This window comes from Pteropus medius, unplaced genomic scaffold, assembly GCF_902729225.1.
Source record: "Pteropus medius unplaced genomic scaffold, Ma_sr-lr_union100, whole genome shotgun sequence".
Lineage (NCBI taxonomy): Eukaryota > Metazoa > Chordata > Mammalia > Chiroptera > Pteropodidae > Pteropus > Pteropus medius.
This window is the reverse complement of record NW_024351729.1, coordinates 147,471-162,062: the sequence shown is the minus strand read 5'-3', so window position 1 is coordinate 162,062 and position 14,592 is coordinate 147,471. Positions and strand designations below refer to the sequence as shown.

Sequence of the window (14,592 nt, the reverse complement as noted above, 5' to 3'; positions counted from 1 at the left end):
TCATTGTTTTCATTATTATGACTATGTAATACCTTTACAGCTCTGCTATGTAGTAAACTATAATTATTTTACTTTCAACATAACTCTTTGTTCAGTGGAGCAAATAATAATTATTTTTTTCTGTTCTTATTCAACTGCAAACTCCTCACCAATCATATTAATCTCATTGCAAGACATTCAGAAATTCAGGTTTAGACAGGTTGCTCTCCATACCTGGGATCTCCCTTTCTCACTATCATTGTTGGAATTCCATCTCTTACCCATGTAGCATCTTCCATTTCCTAGATCCATGTATACTATATACATCTTCCTTTCTTAGCTTATTTTTCATTTTGATGATGCATATTACCAAGAAGTTTCTGCAGGTAAATTTTTTGAGTGCTCTTATATCTGGAAATGTCTTTATTATACCCTCACATTTTATTGACAGTTTGGCTAGGTATAGAATTTTAGGTTAGAAATAATTTTCTTCAGAGGTTGAAGGCATCTCTCTGTTGTTGTCTAGCTTTCGCTGTTGCATTTGGCATGTCTAGAGTCATTCTGATTTCTGATTCTTTAATGTGTGATCTGTTTTTTGTCTCTTTTAGAAGCTTGTAAAAATTTTACATTTTCTCTAGCTTTTTGAAATCTCATAACAATATGCGCTGGTATGAGTCTATTCCTTCTTCTCAATTCTTTCTTTATGGAACACATACTGTATAGCTTTTGGACCTCCTGGTCATTTATTATTGTATGTTCTCTACTACTACCTATTTCTTTTTCTTTTTACTCTAGTTTCAGGGAGGTTTCCTCAACTACCTCCCCCTTGGCTGAAGGCCCCCACAAAGAAAATGAACCATCTTCCTGCTCCTGTGCTTGACAAACAATCTGGAGCTTTCCAGGAACAGCAAGAGGGGCTGGAGAAGAACACCCAAGGACGAGGCCTCTTACTCTCCTTGACAGAGAAGGCTACCCACAAGAGACAGAGGGACTGTCGGGGAATGTGGGACATGAGCCATACCCCCATCAACCACTCACAGCTGAGGAAGAGGAGGGCCAAGGAGGGCAGCAAGAAGGAAAGTCAATCACTCATGGCTACGTCCTGCCAGGAGAACACTGAGCTATTGCACTGATCACAGCAAGTGAGGTTGTTCCTCTGCCTTATTCTTTTGGAAAGCCCAGGTAGGAAGACAGATGCTCTTCTCTTTCCTCCATGATTGACCTGAGAACCAGAGGGTAGTATACTGGGTGATGGTGGTGAGGGGCCTGGCTGCCAACTCACCACCCTGAGGTGCTGTAGATTGGAGGGGGCACTGCAAAGTTTTCCCCCACACCTCCAAGCACATACAGAGTGGTAAGGCAGTGGGCTGTTCTAGCCCAGAATCCTGGACCTTTCCTGTGTCCCACATCCATGAGAATCATCAATGATCAGTAAGCTAGTCCTTTCTGATGCAATCCTGCCTCATCAGTAGGAGCAATCAGCTTGTGAGTCAGGGGACAACAGGTTGACTGCACGCAGAGGTGGGGTTGGGGGAAGGATAAGGGGAGGGTGCTGCTGGGAAGGATAATCTGCCATAGGCCTTGAGATTCTGGCACATTCTTACTGGGCATATCAAGAATAAAAAACCTGTGTGTTTTTTACCCAGGCCATTTCTCAGGATAGTGTTTGCAGTGAGCAACCTCAAGGGATGAGGTACTAATCTCCTTTGGAAAAAGATCAGGCTTGTGAAAGCTGACTATAAAAGCGTGCATTCCTCAAGCTAAGGGTTTCTTGACTGCACTACAGGCCTATATCAGTATAAAATCCACCTGGGTCCTTTGGAGTAACTGTCTGGGAGTTAGGGGCCCAGGAGCACTCTGGCCAACACAATGCTCATGCTGCTTGCTGTGCCATGATCACCAGTCTTTTGTTTCTATCTCAGAGCTCTCCTGTCTTCTGCCAGCACTCACAAAATAGTATAGGCTAATTTATAGGCTTGTAAGTAGGGTAAAATTCTAGACTTTGACAAGTACCTGTCTCAGGAGACAGTCCCATGCCCCTCTTCTGCTTTTGGATCCTGGCTGGCAAAGGGGACTTTGCGTGCCAAGCTGGTCAACTAACCCTGGGGGAGGAGGGTTGAGCAACAAAGGCCCTTCTTGTATAGATACGATGGTGCAATTTGGGAAACCCAATCCATCACTGCTGGAAAAACAGGATGATGCAGCTGCTGTTGCCAGTATCCTGGAACTCCGAGGCGGACACCTTACACCTAATGCCCTCCCTTCAGCAAGGTGGAGCCAGACATTTGTATTTGTGTTTGTTTCTTGAGTCTTAGCAGTATATCCCATTTTGCCACAAGAGGGAGCCTATCGGTGGGTAGGGAGAAGAAAATCAGATCTGCTGATGCTCCTGATTCAGTTGAATAAAGTTTATTTCTTCTGGTGTCTTGTGAATACTGAGGAAACAGACATAACGACATTCATAGATATTCCAAAAGCAAATAAAAATTATTTTTAATCTTTAGATTATTTGAGACTTTTCTTTCCATCCAACTTTAGCGTTCAATTACCTTGCTTTTATTCCTATCCCAAATTCCTGATGTCCCCATCTCCCTCACTCATTTTCAATAATTCCTCATTGTTTTCCCTTCCATGAACACTTGCTTTCTAGGGTCAGTGTAATCCCTACTTAGGGCTTCAACCTTCTTCTAATTATTCAAAATAGTAACTCCTAACTAGGATTTATCCAATACAGTGAGCGTTATGGTTAACGATCCAGGTTTTATAGACTGTGAACAAATTTCTTAATTCCTCTGTGCTTCAATATCCTCATTGCTAAAATGGACGTTATAATAAGAAATTTATTACAGTTTTTTGAGAAATGAGATAGCATGTACTTGTTACATAAATGGCATCTACTATAACTACCTAGTGTCCTCCTCTTTCTGTCTTTATCTGTCACCCCTGTTACTCATAACTTCTGATCATAACTTTTCTGTTCCAGTCAACATCCTTCCCAGTCTCCTGTCCCATAATCACTCCTACTTAGGAGGCAGAGTCCAGGCTATTTTCCTGATAGCTTCTGCTGGAGATTCCAGATTTTCTACAGCTTTTTTTGGCATTTTGTTCTCAAATCCCACTCTTTATCTCTTATTCTGTGCTTTGATCTCAACAGTTCACCAGGTTTGAGGAACATGTCTCTTGTCTTGTTCTGCCTCTTGCAGTCTGTATGATCCATATAAATTATTTATTTAGAATCTGCTTTCTCATCTGTAATATGGCCTAGAGGATCCTTAGAGTTTTATGTAGCTGTAATGGTCTATGGAAAGAAAAACAACATTTAGTGAACACCTAGCATGGACTATGAACTATGGACTATATTTACTGAGCAAGTTCTAAACGCCAATCAGTGTCTTTGGCAATGGGGTGTACAGGTCAGATCAAAAGACACAATGCCTCTGCCCTCATGAAGATTACATACACTAGTTTTAAAAACTGAATTCTCATGACAAACACTGATGCAATGTAGCCTGAATGATTAAGTCACTTGATTAAGTCCCTATAAAAAAGATAGTGACTGGTGGAGCCACCACATGAACCCAAGGTTTGACTGACACCCAAGGTTGGCTCACTCTCCATCTAACGTCCCTGGGTGTGAGTGAGTCTGATACCTTATTAAGTGGGATCAGCCTCAGACAGGTGGGGTTGTGTAGCTGAGAGATCAGATGTGCCTGGTTAAGAGCTGACTCTGACATCATTTCCTGTGACAGTTGAAACCTGGGAGTGAGGATGGAGAAATGATAGGAAAAGAGGAAAGCAGCTGTGTTGTTGGGGAAGGGGATGCAGAAATGTCTGTGTTTCTACTTGTGTCTTTTGTAGATCTGTTAGGGCTCTGATGTTTTGTTTCTACTAAGTCTCCTTTTCACACCTACTTGGGACTGCCCCTTGATCTTGTGAAAATAGCACATCTGTACCTTCCATTCACTGCACTTAGTCCACTGGCTTTCTCTGTCCTTGGGATAGACCATGATGTCTTTCAAAGTCACCTTGAAGACATCTTCCCTGGTCTTCTGAACTCGGCTCTTCTCCCATCTTTTATCTGCATCACTGGACTCTACAGTTCCAAGGACTTATTGTCTTCACAATCACAGAGAAAGAAGGCTTGATTTTTTGGGTGGGCAGGGGCCTAAAACCTGGGGAAGACTTTAGTAGGCCTGGAAAATCTGATGTAAAGAAAGTCACAGAACAAAGACCTGAAAAAGTGGAGTGGGGTAACTGTGAGACCCCTTATTGGGCAGCAGAGAGTCAAGAAGGAAGATCTAGTCATTGAAATCAATAGCTGCTTCACAGCATTGCATGCTCATGTGAGCAGAAGGATTTGCCTTTATATGGTAGAAAGTGCAGGAAAGAGAATTTTCTAGAAATTCAGGTAATGAACCAGAGAGGATCAGGATGGAATTAAACCAAGATGCTGTCTCTTTATCACCAGTTCTCTGAGGTAAACTGTTGCTGAGTTAGATCCTTGCCATACTGGTGAGAAATGTATTTGCTGACTATTTGAAAATGTTACAGATTTTAAACCTGCACAGTCTTAAGAAATTACTAGTTTATATTTTTGTTTCCTCTAGATTTTCATGTGATGATGGGCCCAGGACTAGCTTAGCTCCCTTCTCTCCAGGCCCAGGCCGTTATATCCAGTGCTCTGGGGAGATGTTTTCCTTCTCGTGCTGATACTATCCTTCTGCTGACTTCTCCTCAACCCTTGTTCCTGGTGTTGTCTCACATTCCCCAAAACCAGATAGATACAACCATTGGTGGAAAAGAGGGGGGCGGGGAGAAGAGAAAGATATCTCTTCCTATCATTGTGGGGTATACACTTCTTTCCACCCCCTAACTTTGGGTGATTTCTGCACCCTGGGTGCCCTGCTGCTCCAGGCCTTGGCACATATTGTCAACATATGGCTGTGGGAGGAGGCTGGTCTCATCTTGTGGGAAGAGGAGGGACAAAGAGGGCATTGTCTGGTGGAATGAGAATTCTCTTTACCCTTGGAGGCTTCTCTCCTGGCATCAATCCTCAGAAACTTATTGTGAAAGAGAAGTTTGTCTTAGTGCTTTAGGGTCCTGTCAGAAATTTAGAAATAATTAGGCAGAAACCCCCTCCACCCAGCCCCTACCCCCAAGCACCAACCTTAGCCTCCTCCCCACACTGACCCGGGCACTGTTGACATTTATAAATGGAGCCATTGAAGAATCAAGAGAAATCAATTCATGCAACTTTGAAAAACATCCCTATTCCCTGGGCCTCATCCCCACTTTCCACCCCCACTTTGGACTTTGGCTGGACCAACTCCACAGCCCTGAATGGTGAGGTCAGAGCTCTCAGTTCCCAAGGAGAACTGTTAGTTTTAAGTAAGTTAGACTGAGAACCCATCGATTGAAGGGGTGGATTTCCATGTGGAAATATCCTATAACACCATGTAAGGTGCATGCGGTAGCGATTCTCCAAGTTCTTCCCCCAAAGTAACCACAGCCTTTTACTCAAATAACCACATAATGGAAAAGGGGAATACTGAGATCTTTTGAGGAAAGTTACATATATGATTTGAGCTGGCAGCGAGAACCTAGAGGATCATCATAGCACATATAGAGGTTTGGTAATAAATGGAATCCTGTCCTAGCTCCCTCTCATAGTTACATCTTACAGTCAGTGGGTCTGCAGACCCATTTGGTAATAATTTCCTATGTTCTAAAATGTGTAGTTTTACATGATAGATAAACTTAGCAGATGGCTGAATCCTATACAGTTTCCTTGACCACTGGAGTAAAGTTATTATATAGCCAAAGGCAAGTGAGCTATCTCCTGCCCCAAACAGGCCAAGAGAGTAACTAGAAAATAATATGGCATCCCGGGAGAAATGGCAGAAATCAGTGGCATCCTCAAATCATTAAGGAATGCATGGCGATGGTCTCCATTATATCCCCCATTTAATTTACCAGTCTGGACTCTGCAAAACAGAATGGATCATGGCAGATAGACTATTGAAGAATTAACCAAGTAGGAGCCCATTGTTTAGCCACTAGGCCAGATGTAATATATTTAGTAGAGCAAAATAACACAACCTTTGTTATATGGTTAGAAGCTATTGATCTGATTAATGTGCATACTAATTCAGTGCTAGAACAATGTGTAAAATCATAATTATTTGTGTGTATTTCAAAAAGTTTACATTTCAACATTAATTCTCATATCTGTCTGGCTAGTTCACAAATAAGATCTTCTCCTTGGAGCTTCAAATTTAGTTTGTTTATCTACAGTGTGATATCAGCGAGGAATTGTAAATCATATTGCCATATTTTTGAGGGGGGGTGTCTTTGATTATTGAACACTTGGCAAGCATATCTTTTGTTTAAGAAGATCTTGTACTGGAGTTATCAGAACAATAAATATTAGCAAAACCCTTACACGACTCAACCAACAAGCATTGGTAAAGAACGCAAGTTCATTAAATTAATTGTCCTCTATATTTTTCAGCAGTTCCACAAACTGGTGATGACTTATTTACTCAAAGGTTTTATCAACTGTATTTGTAACAATTTTCTTTGAGTCTACTGGCAATTGCATAAAGGATTATAAATCAGATTATAAACCCACCAGCTTGTAGAAGGCCATTAAATAATCTCTTTAAAGTCATGAGGGATAAAAACGGTCAACTTAGAGTTCTATGCTCAACTAAATAACAATTCAAGAATAAGGATAAAATGAAAGCATCTTAATACCAAAGAAGATCAAGAGAGTTTACCCTTAGTAGAGGAACCACTGAAGGTTGTACCCTAAGAAGAATAAAATTTAGCACACTTATGTTCAAAGAAGTGTTTTTCACAATAACCAAGAGATAAAATCAACCTAAATGTCCATCAATGGATGAATGGATAAACAAAATGTGGCATATACATGCATATATACATACAATGGAATATTGTTTGACCCTAGAAAGAAATAAAGTTCTGATGGATGCTACAAGATGGATGGACCTTGAAGACATTATGCTAAATAAAATAAGCCAGTCACAAAAAGACAAATGCTATATGATTCCACTGATATGAGATATATAAAGTCGTCAAATTCACAGAAACAAAAAGTAGAATGGTAGTTTCTAGTGGGTAAGAGGAGGTAGAAATGGGTACAAACTTTCAGTTTTGTGAGATGAAAGAGTTGTGGAGATCTGCTGCACAATAATGGGAATATATCTAACGTTACTGAACACGTATAAAAATTGTTGATAGTTAAAAAAATAAAAAAGAAGAAGAAAATTTAATCTAGAAGGAAAATATGGGATTCAAGAGGGAGAACTGAGCAAAGAAACTGGTAAACATGTTGGCAAATCTAAATAAGAATTAAGCTAAATATTCTTTCTGCAACACAGAGAATGGATTAGAGGTGAACAAGCCTAGAAGCAGAGACACCGGGATGACGTTTCATTGATTCAATATTGAACTAGGCACCTTCTAGATTCAAGGGACAGAATCTGTACAACTGGTAGATCGACAAGATGTGGTCAGTGAAGAAGATGGCAGTGATGACATCCAAGTTTTTGGTTGAGATCCAAGATGTATAGTGGAGTTAGTTATTAAGATATGGAATACTTAAGCGCAGGATTTCTGCTTTTTTCTTTTGGAGGGGGGAGTATGAAATTACTATGAGTTTATAATAGAAAGCTCTTTAAAGGCTGGTAATTTGGATAATGGGGAAGCTAATAGTATAGTAGTGTTCAGGGTTTAACATCTGCAGCCAGATTGCTTGTTCAAATCCCAGCTTCACTCACTAGCTGGTCAACCTTGAATAAGCTGCTTAACTTCTCTATTCTTCATTTCTCTCCTCTGTAAAAGAGGATAATCATAGTACTTATATCATAAGGTTATGGGAGTTAAGTGAGTTAAAAGCCAAAGAGCACTTGGAATATCTGTCATTTATTAAGTACTGAAAATGTTACTGTAACAAAATATTAAATTGGAAATTTTGACTGGGATTTTGAGATGCAATAATTTAGAATATACAACATATATGATATTCTACAGTGATTTTTAAAATGTAAGATGCACTATTTCAAAGGAAAAACAAGCAAATTGATAACAGTTGTGTCACTTGTAAACTCTATACCCACATCAAAGTTGTATAAAATAGCAGAGTTGTTGGAAATTAGAGGATGAGTGGATTAACTTGGAGGAGAGGATATCTTTGGAAAGAGATGTGCTGTTAGTTTCCCTTAAGAGAAAGGGATGAAGGTGCTGCCTCTTGCATCTCAAGTCTAGTGAGAGGGGCTCCAATGTGTCTACTGACTCTTGCCTGATGTATCAAAAAAGCAAGAGATAGGATGCCCAGCAGATGAAGAGAGAGATGTGGCTATATTGGAATTGGCCTATATGCCTCAAGTTGGGTGGCTCTAAGGCTGCATAACTATTTCCTGTGGACCAGATGTGAACATGTCCAAGAGAGAACCAATACGAGATTATCTTATGTTGTGCTTAATAGAATCCCTTGGAAGAGTGAACAAGCTTCAAAGGTAAAAAAAAAAAAAAAAAAAGAATCCATTTGGCAAACTGTCAAAAAGGTCAAATCACTTAAAAGGTGAAGACTATCCATTTGGACTTATACTGCTCCATAACAATATTAAATGCTAGACAATAGTAGAATGATGCCCCAAATATCCACAGGGGCAGAATCTGGAAGTGAGGTTCTCTCCAAATCTCCTCCTTGAATAGTACAATGTTGGCTCTGGGAGCTTTTGCATGCAACAGAGTAAACAGATCCCTTTCTCTTCAACCACCCACTTATTAGCCCAGCCTTGTCCCTTTCCATTCTCCACCATATCTTTAGAGGGGATTCTGGCTCTAGCAATGGGGGCAGGAATGGGTATAAAGGCAAGTGTCACAGTTCTCACTGGGCCTGGTGGAGTGGGGCTGGGTTCCTTGAGTTGCTGAGGGGACATGGAGCAGATGCCCATCATGTTGTAGGGGGAAGCCTGTGCTATTTCTCTCAGCTAAGAGACATCTTGAGATAAAATTAAGGAAATTTTATCTGTTGTTGCCGGCAAGCCTGCATTTTGGAACTATGCTGAGGCCACTGCCCCCTTTCAGATGATCTGAAAATCCCTGTTTTCAGTTCACTTAGGAGACATTCCCTTCACCCTCAACAACAGAGGGTTATTCTCCACAGCCTATTCTTTAACAGAAGGGCTGCCTGCTCCTCTTGCTGCAATTCTTTCACTCTTCACTAAGGCTGCCAGGAATGAAAAGGGGAGGGGGAGGAGTGGGTGGTGGCAGGAGGCAGGGCCTGTGGGAGAGCTTGAGACCCTGTAGGCTCCAGCCTGAGGACGCTTAGTTGCAATCTTCTTCTGTTGTTGGTACTTCTGCTGGAAGCTGCCAGGTGAGTGCTCATGCTGGGGTAGAGGGTAGCTGGGCTGGCACAGGGCCAGGGCGCAGTTGTGGAGGGTTGCTGCCTGGAGCCCTAGACTGCCTTCTCCAACTCTAATGCATACACCAATGACTTGGGGATGTTATTAAAATTCAGATTTGATTTGCTAAGCTGGGGATGAGACCCAAGAGTCTGCATACCAGTACTGCTGCAACTGGACCACACTTTGAGTAAAAGAATCTAGAATGTTTCCCAGGTCAGGTCGGGCGAGATGGAAGCAGTGAGCCGGGTACAGCATTGTCCTAAGTGGAAATTCCTCCTTCACACCTTAGCTATCTGAGATGGATTCTGCCACCAAGGGAATCATGAAATTTTTCTTGAAAAGAATAAAGATGTATAGAAAAATTCTTACCAAAATCATGGTGCAATTAAGAAAAATCTATTTATATATTTGAAAATCCCCTTAAAATCTGAGCTCTTCTTTCTCTCCCAATTCTTGAACTCACAGGTATTGCTCTTCCAGCTAAAATCTTGACAGGGCTCTGATCCTACCAACTCTCTCCCAAATAGATTTATTTGCAAATTATTTCTTCAGTCCTAGAAACAGAGTGGCATTCCTTGAGTCAAGCTTTGTCAGCAATGCTGAGCTCTCAGCTCCCTAGATCCTGGAGTTCGGCCTGGGAGCTCTGGCCACTGCGGACAAAGCTGCAGACATGTTTGTAGGAGGAGGATGTAGATTTCAGACAATGAGACAGGTGGGCCAGGGATGGCTGAAACAGATAGGGGGAGGAGGAAGGGCTGTGTTTAGGCTCTAGCTGTATAGGAAACTCTCTTTGGTCTAAAGACTTTGGGAGAAGAGCACAATTTTGTCTGAGTGAGACCTCGGAATGTATGTGGAATAAACGTTGTTTTGGTGATAACAGCCATGGGGCAAAGGACATGGAAGGGGACTCAGACATAGGTATGGGAGCTCTAAACCAAGGAGTTCTCGGGCAAGTCCTCTAGTCTTGCTTTTCTCACTCTGCCTTCCAAACCCCCAAAGCTCTGTGGTGAGCTCTGGAGATCCTAGTTCACAGAGCCTCTCAGAGGATATTTGGGTGTCTCCCTATGGGTCTAGGGTGTGCACAGGACAGAGGAAGAAGAACCAGAGATAGGCCCTCTGGAAACTACTCAAATTCCCAACACTTGGAATATGCCAGGCCTGCTCTGTGTTAAATTCCAGTTCTGCTGAGAATGTGATGGAAATGTCTTTAGAGGGTGTTTGGCCTGCAGTTTGAAATGAGAAGGCTGAGAGCAAGATTTGAGAATTTGCCAAATTAGTTTTTAGTCTAGTAACTCTCCAGTAGAGCCAGGGCAGAACCCTCAGAGCCCTGGGTCTGCCTTCCCTAAGCACAGGGACTCTCCCGGACTTATGAGGCAGGGAGGGGCTACAGGCATCCTTGCAGATGGGATTGACTGAGAAGAATGTGCAGTCAGCCTGAAAATGGGCAGATTATCATGCCCCCAAATCCTCTGAGATGCTCTGGTACAGATGTCTTGTTTTACAGAGCTGGTATCTGAAGCCAAGATTGAAGAAGTGATGAACCAGTGCTACCCTAAAGCAGTGGTTCTCAACCAGGGTGAATTTGACCCTAGAGGACATTTAGCAATGTCTGGAGACATTTGTGGGTGGGAGAGGAGAAGCTGTATTACTGGCATCTAGTGGATAGGGGCCAGGAATACTGCTAAACATCTTACAACACATAGGACAACATCCCCTTGCCCCCAAACAAAAATTATCATGCCCTGTCAATAGCACCAAGGTTGAGGAATCCAGGACTAGCACTGGAACTTGACCTTCCTTTTGGGCCTCTGTAGAGCTCAATGTCTCTCTAAACAAAATTTATTTGTTTGTTTGTTTGTTTTCTTGCCCAGGCACTTCGCTAAATGCTTTTTCATTCAATAAGTAAGCTAGTGATTTTGTTTTATCGTTGTCTTGATTTTCAAATCCAAAAACAGATTTTGTTTCCTTGTCAATTTACCTTTTATTATTTTCAATTATTCACCTTCTTCCCCTGAATTCTGGAAGAATTATCCAATGTGCTTTTGGCACCCCAATTTTGTTTTCCTCAGAATCTGTCCTATTCAAAGTAGATTTTAGTTGTGGTACTGATGATCTTTCTCCTGCTCTACTTGTAGTGTGGGTTTATACATTTAAAGTCCCTTTACTCTCATTTTTGAGTGTCTTGGGAACGAGAGAGGATAAATCTCTGTCTTCAATCTGCCATCTTTAATCATGAAAACAATTTTGCTTCTTTCTATAGAGTGAAATAGGTTTCTTCTAAAAATTTTAATCCAATTTTATAGAAAAGAATTTTCAGTGGCCTGATAGGCTTCTGAGTCTTCACAATCTATGATGAAGGTAGAAAGACAGGGACTGAGGAGCAGGCGGAGTTTCAAACTCTTGATTCCTAGTGGCTCAAAATATGGTTTCTCACAGTTGGTGGGTGGGGACATATTTCTCTGGTCAACTAAAACCCTTGGAAGCATCTCAGTCCATCCCTTCCAATTGCACAGAAGGGACCATTCTACTTTTTTTGGGCATATGGCCTGTTCTTATCTATTGTTTATGATACCATTTTAAATTGTTTTTTGCATCTTTGTCGGTATTATAATTGAGAAGCTGATACAAGAAAAATTAGGCATGTCTCATTTGTTACCATGTTAACTTAGAAATTCACGTTATTATTATTAGAGTTAAAAGGGAGAAACCTAAGCAAGTTCGTAGTCAAAGAGGAAATAGGGTGGTGTGAATTATAGGAAATATAATGTGGGGATCAAATCCTTGAAGAAGCTGGAAAGGAGAGACCCAAGAATACAAATTTAGAAGAGAAAGAAGCTTTGGACAAGTGTAAGGCCACTTGTTTCTGTAAGGTGCTGGAAGTGACTATGATGATAGAAGAAGGACTAGTAGCTGTGGGGTTTCACATCAAAAAATCTCTATTTACTTTGTGGAGTAAGAGGTTTGCATGGTCTTCTAAGAGTGAACGGAATCATGTGTGTAAAAATTTGAGCCGAATGAGGGTGTTAGAAACAGTAGCTGGACATTGAGGAAGGCTGCTGATTACGACAAGGATAAAGATGGCAAATTGGGCCAGTAGCATGATGGTATTTTGTCTGAAGAATTGAGGAATTTCTGAAATATGTTTCTGATCATGGTCACCTCTCACTGTGAGGGAGATATGAGCCCAAGAAACTGTGGCAAAGGAAAGTTGAATTTCGAATTTTTATACAGTCAGTTCTGGTTTCGACCCCAAACCCCATTACATGTAACTAGATTCTGCTGGGTTTTTGTTTGTTTGTTTGTTTTTTGTTTTGTTTTGTTTTGTTTTTTTCTTTCCCCTAAACACTCTTTTTCCTGAGCTGGTTAGGTCTAAAGAATATTTGACTAAAGCAAGGCTTGACTCTCACTTTCTTCTCTGGATCCCCATGGAGCCCCTTAACCTCAATTTTACTCTGTGATGGGAGCAGAGCCAGCCAGACACGCCTGTGAACACCAGAGGGCATGGAGTCAGAGAAAACCAGACAGCAGGAGAGTGCATGTTCCCCCCAGGGTCAGTATTGATTTTGTTTAGATAATGCTGACAGTAGCACCAGACCTGGCAGCCTGGGGAAACAACTTTTCCGAAGACACTTGTCTCTTACTATTTAGCCTATTTAGGGTAAGAAGGAGGGAGGGAAAGAGAGAAAAAGTGCCCACCAGGTCTTCACCCAGTGAGAGTTCCTCTTTGCTCCAGCAGTACAGAGGGGAACAGAAGAGAGAGCCACACCCACACACGCACACTTTATTATTTTATATAGATGATTCCATTATATAAATAAGTGCAGTAAGAGTTTTAGTATTTGATCAACCAGATCCTTGGAGAGGAGCAAGGCTTGCCTTATCTATTCTTGGATTAGGAGTGAAGAGGTGGCCTAGAGCTCCTCCTAAAGGACAATGAGCAGCACACCTACATTCACCGTTGTCCTCTGTTCCAAAACAGGATGTGTGGCAGGTTCCTGAGGCGGCTGGTGGTTGAAGAGAGCTGGCACTCCACCCCTGTGGGGCGCCTTCTGCTTCCTGTGCTCCTGGGATTCCGCCTCCTGCTGCTGGCGGCCAGTGGGACGGGGGTCTATGGTGATGAGCAGAGCGAATTTGTGTGCCACACCCAGCAGCCAGGTTGCAAGGCTGCCTGCTATGACGCCTTCCACCCCCTCTCTCCACTGCGCTTCTGGGCCTTCCAGGTCATCTTGGTGGCTGTGCCCAGTGCCCTCTACATGGGTTTCACCATATATCACATCATCTGGCATTGGGAAGACTCAGGAAAGGTGAAGAAGGAAGAGGAGAACCTGATCCAGCAAGGAGAGGGCACCACAGGTGCCTCAGGGGCTGGAAGCCCTAGGCTGCTCTGGGCCTATGTGGCACAGCTGGGGGTACGACTAGTTCTTGAGGGGGTGGCCTTGGGGGGGCAGTACCATCTGTATGGGTTCAAGATGCCCAGCTCCTTTGCATGCCGTCGAGAGCCTTGCCTTGGTAGTGTAGCCTGTAATCTCTCCCGCCCCTCTGAGAAGACGATCTTCCTAAAGACCATGTTTGGAGTCAGTGGGCTCTGTCTTTTGTTTACTCTTTTGGAGCTTGTGCTCTTGGGCTTGGGAAGATGGTGGCGGACCTGGAAGCAAAAATCTTCTAACTACTTCCCAACTTCAGAGAGCAGAAGAAGACACAAGGAACCAACTGATAACTTCCCAGTGGTGGAATCCAAAGAGCAGTTCCGTGTAGCAGGTGAGAAGGGCACTAATGTCCTCTTTCTTCTTTGCCTGATATCTCTGTCCTGATAACCCACCTCAGTAGGTCCCTCACCGTCTAGGAAGTACAATTCTCACATGTTGCAAAGCAGAAAACCAAGTTCAAGGCAGATATCTGACCACTACTCCCAACCCAACTTCCATCCCAATCAATCTGATGATTGTCTCCAATGAACCAGGACCAGGGTGCTCAGTCAGTTGTACTTCCCTGTCCTTCCATTGAGATCTCTTCCCACTTAGAAAAAGTCTCAGCTTCTGCTTGATTCTCTACTTTGCAGAATTATGAAGACACCTGGCTCAACTCTGAAGGAAACCCTATTATTGAATCTACTTTCTAACATCAGTGAGCAGGGATTTACCTCCATGACAAATAAGAGGCTGTTGAAGCATCTCTAAGG

General features: G+C 42.4%; 1 protein-coding gene across 2 annotated transcripts; it reads left to right on the top strand.

The window, feature by feature from the left end:
- Nucleotides 1-1,108: 1,108 nt before the first annotated feature.
- On the top strand, nt 1,109-14,592 carry GJC3 (gap junction protein gamma 3). Of its 2 annotated transcripts, XM_039844144.1 has the most exons (3): nt 1,109-1,161; nt 13,393-14,171; nt 14,473-14,592. In XM_039844144.1, the coding sequence occupies exons 2-3, from the start codon at nt 13,394-13,396 to the stop codon at nt 14,478-14,480; spliced, it is 786 nt and encodes a 261-aa protein (XP_039700078.1). In that variant the 5' UTR covers nt 1,109-1,161; nt 13,393; the 3' UTR covers nt 14,481-14,592. The 2 variants fall into 2 exon arrangements, with proteins under 2 accessions (XP_039700078.1, XP_039700077.1); XM_039844143.1 differs by lacking the exon at nt 14,473-14,592 and having other exon boundaries at nt 13,393-14,319.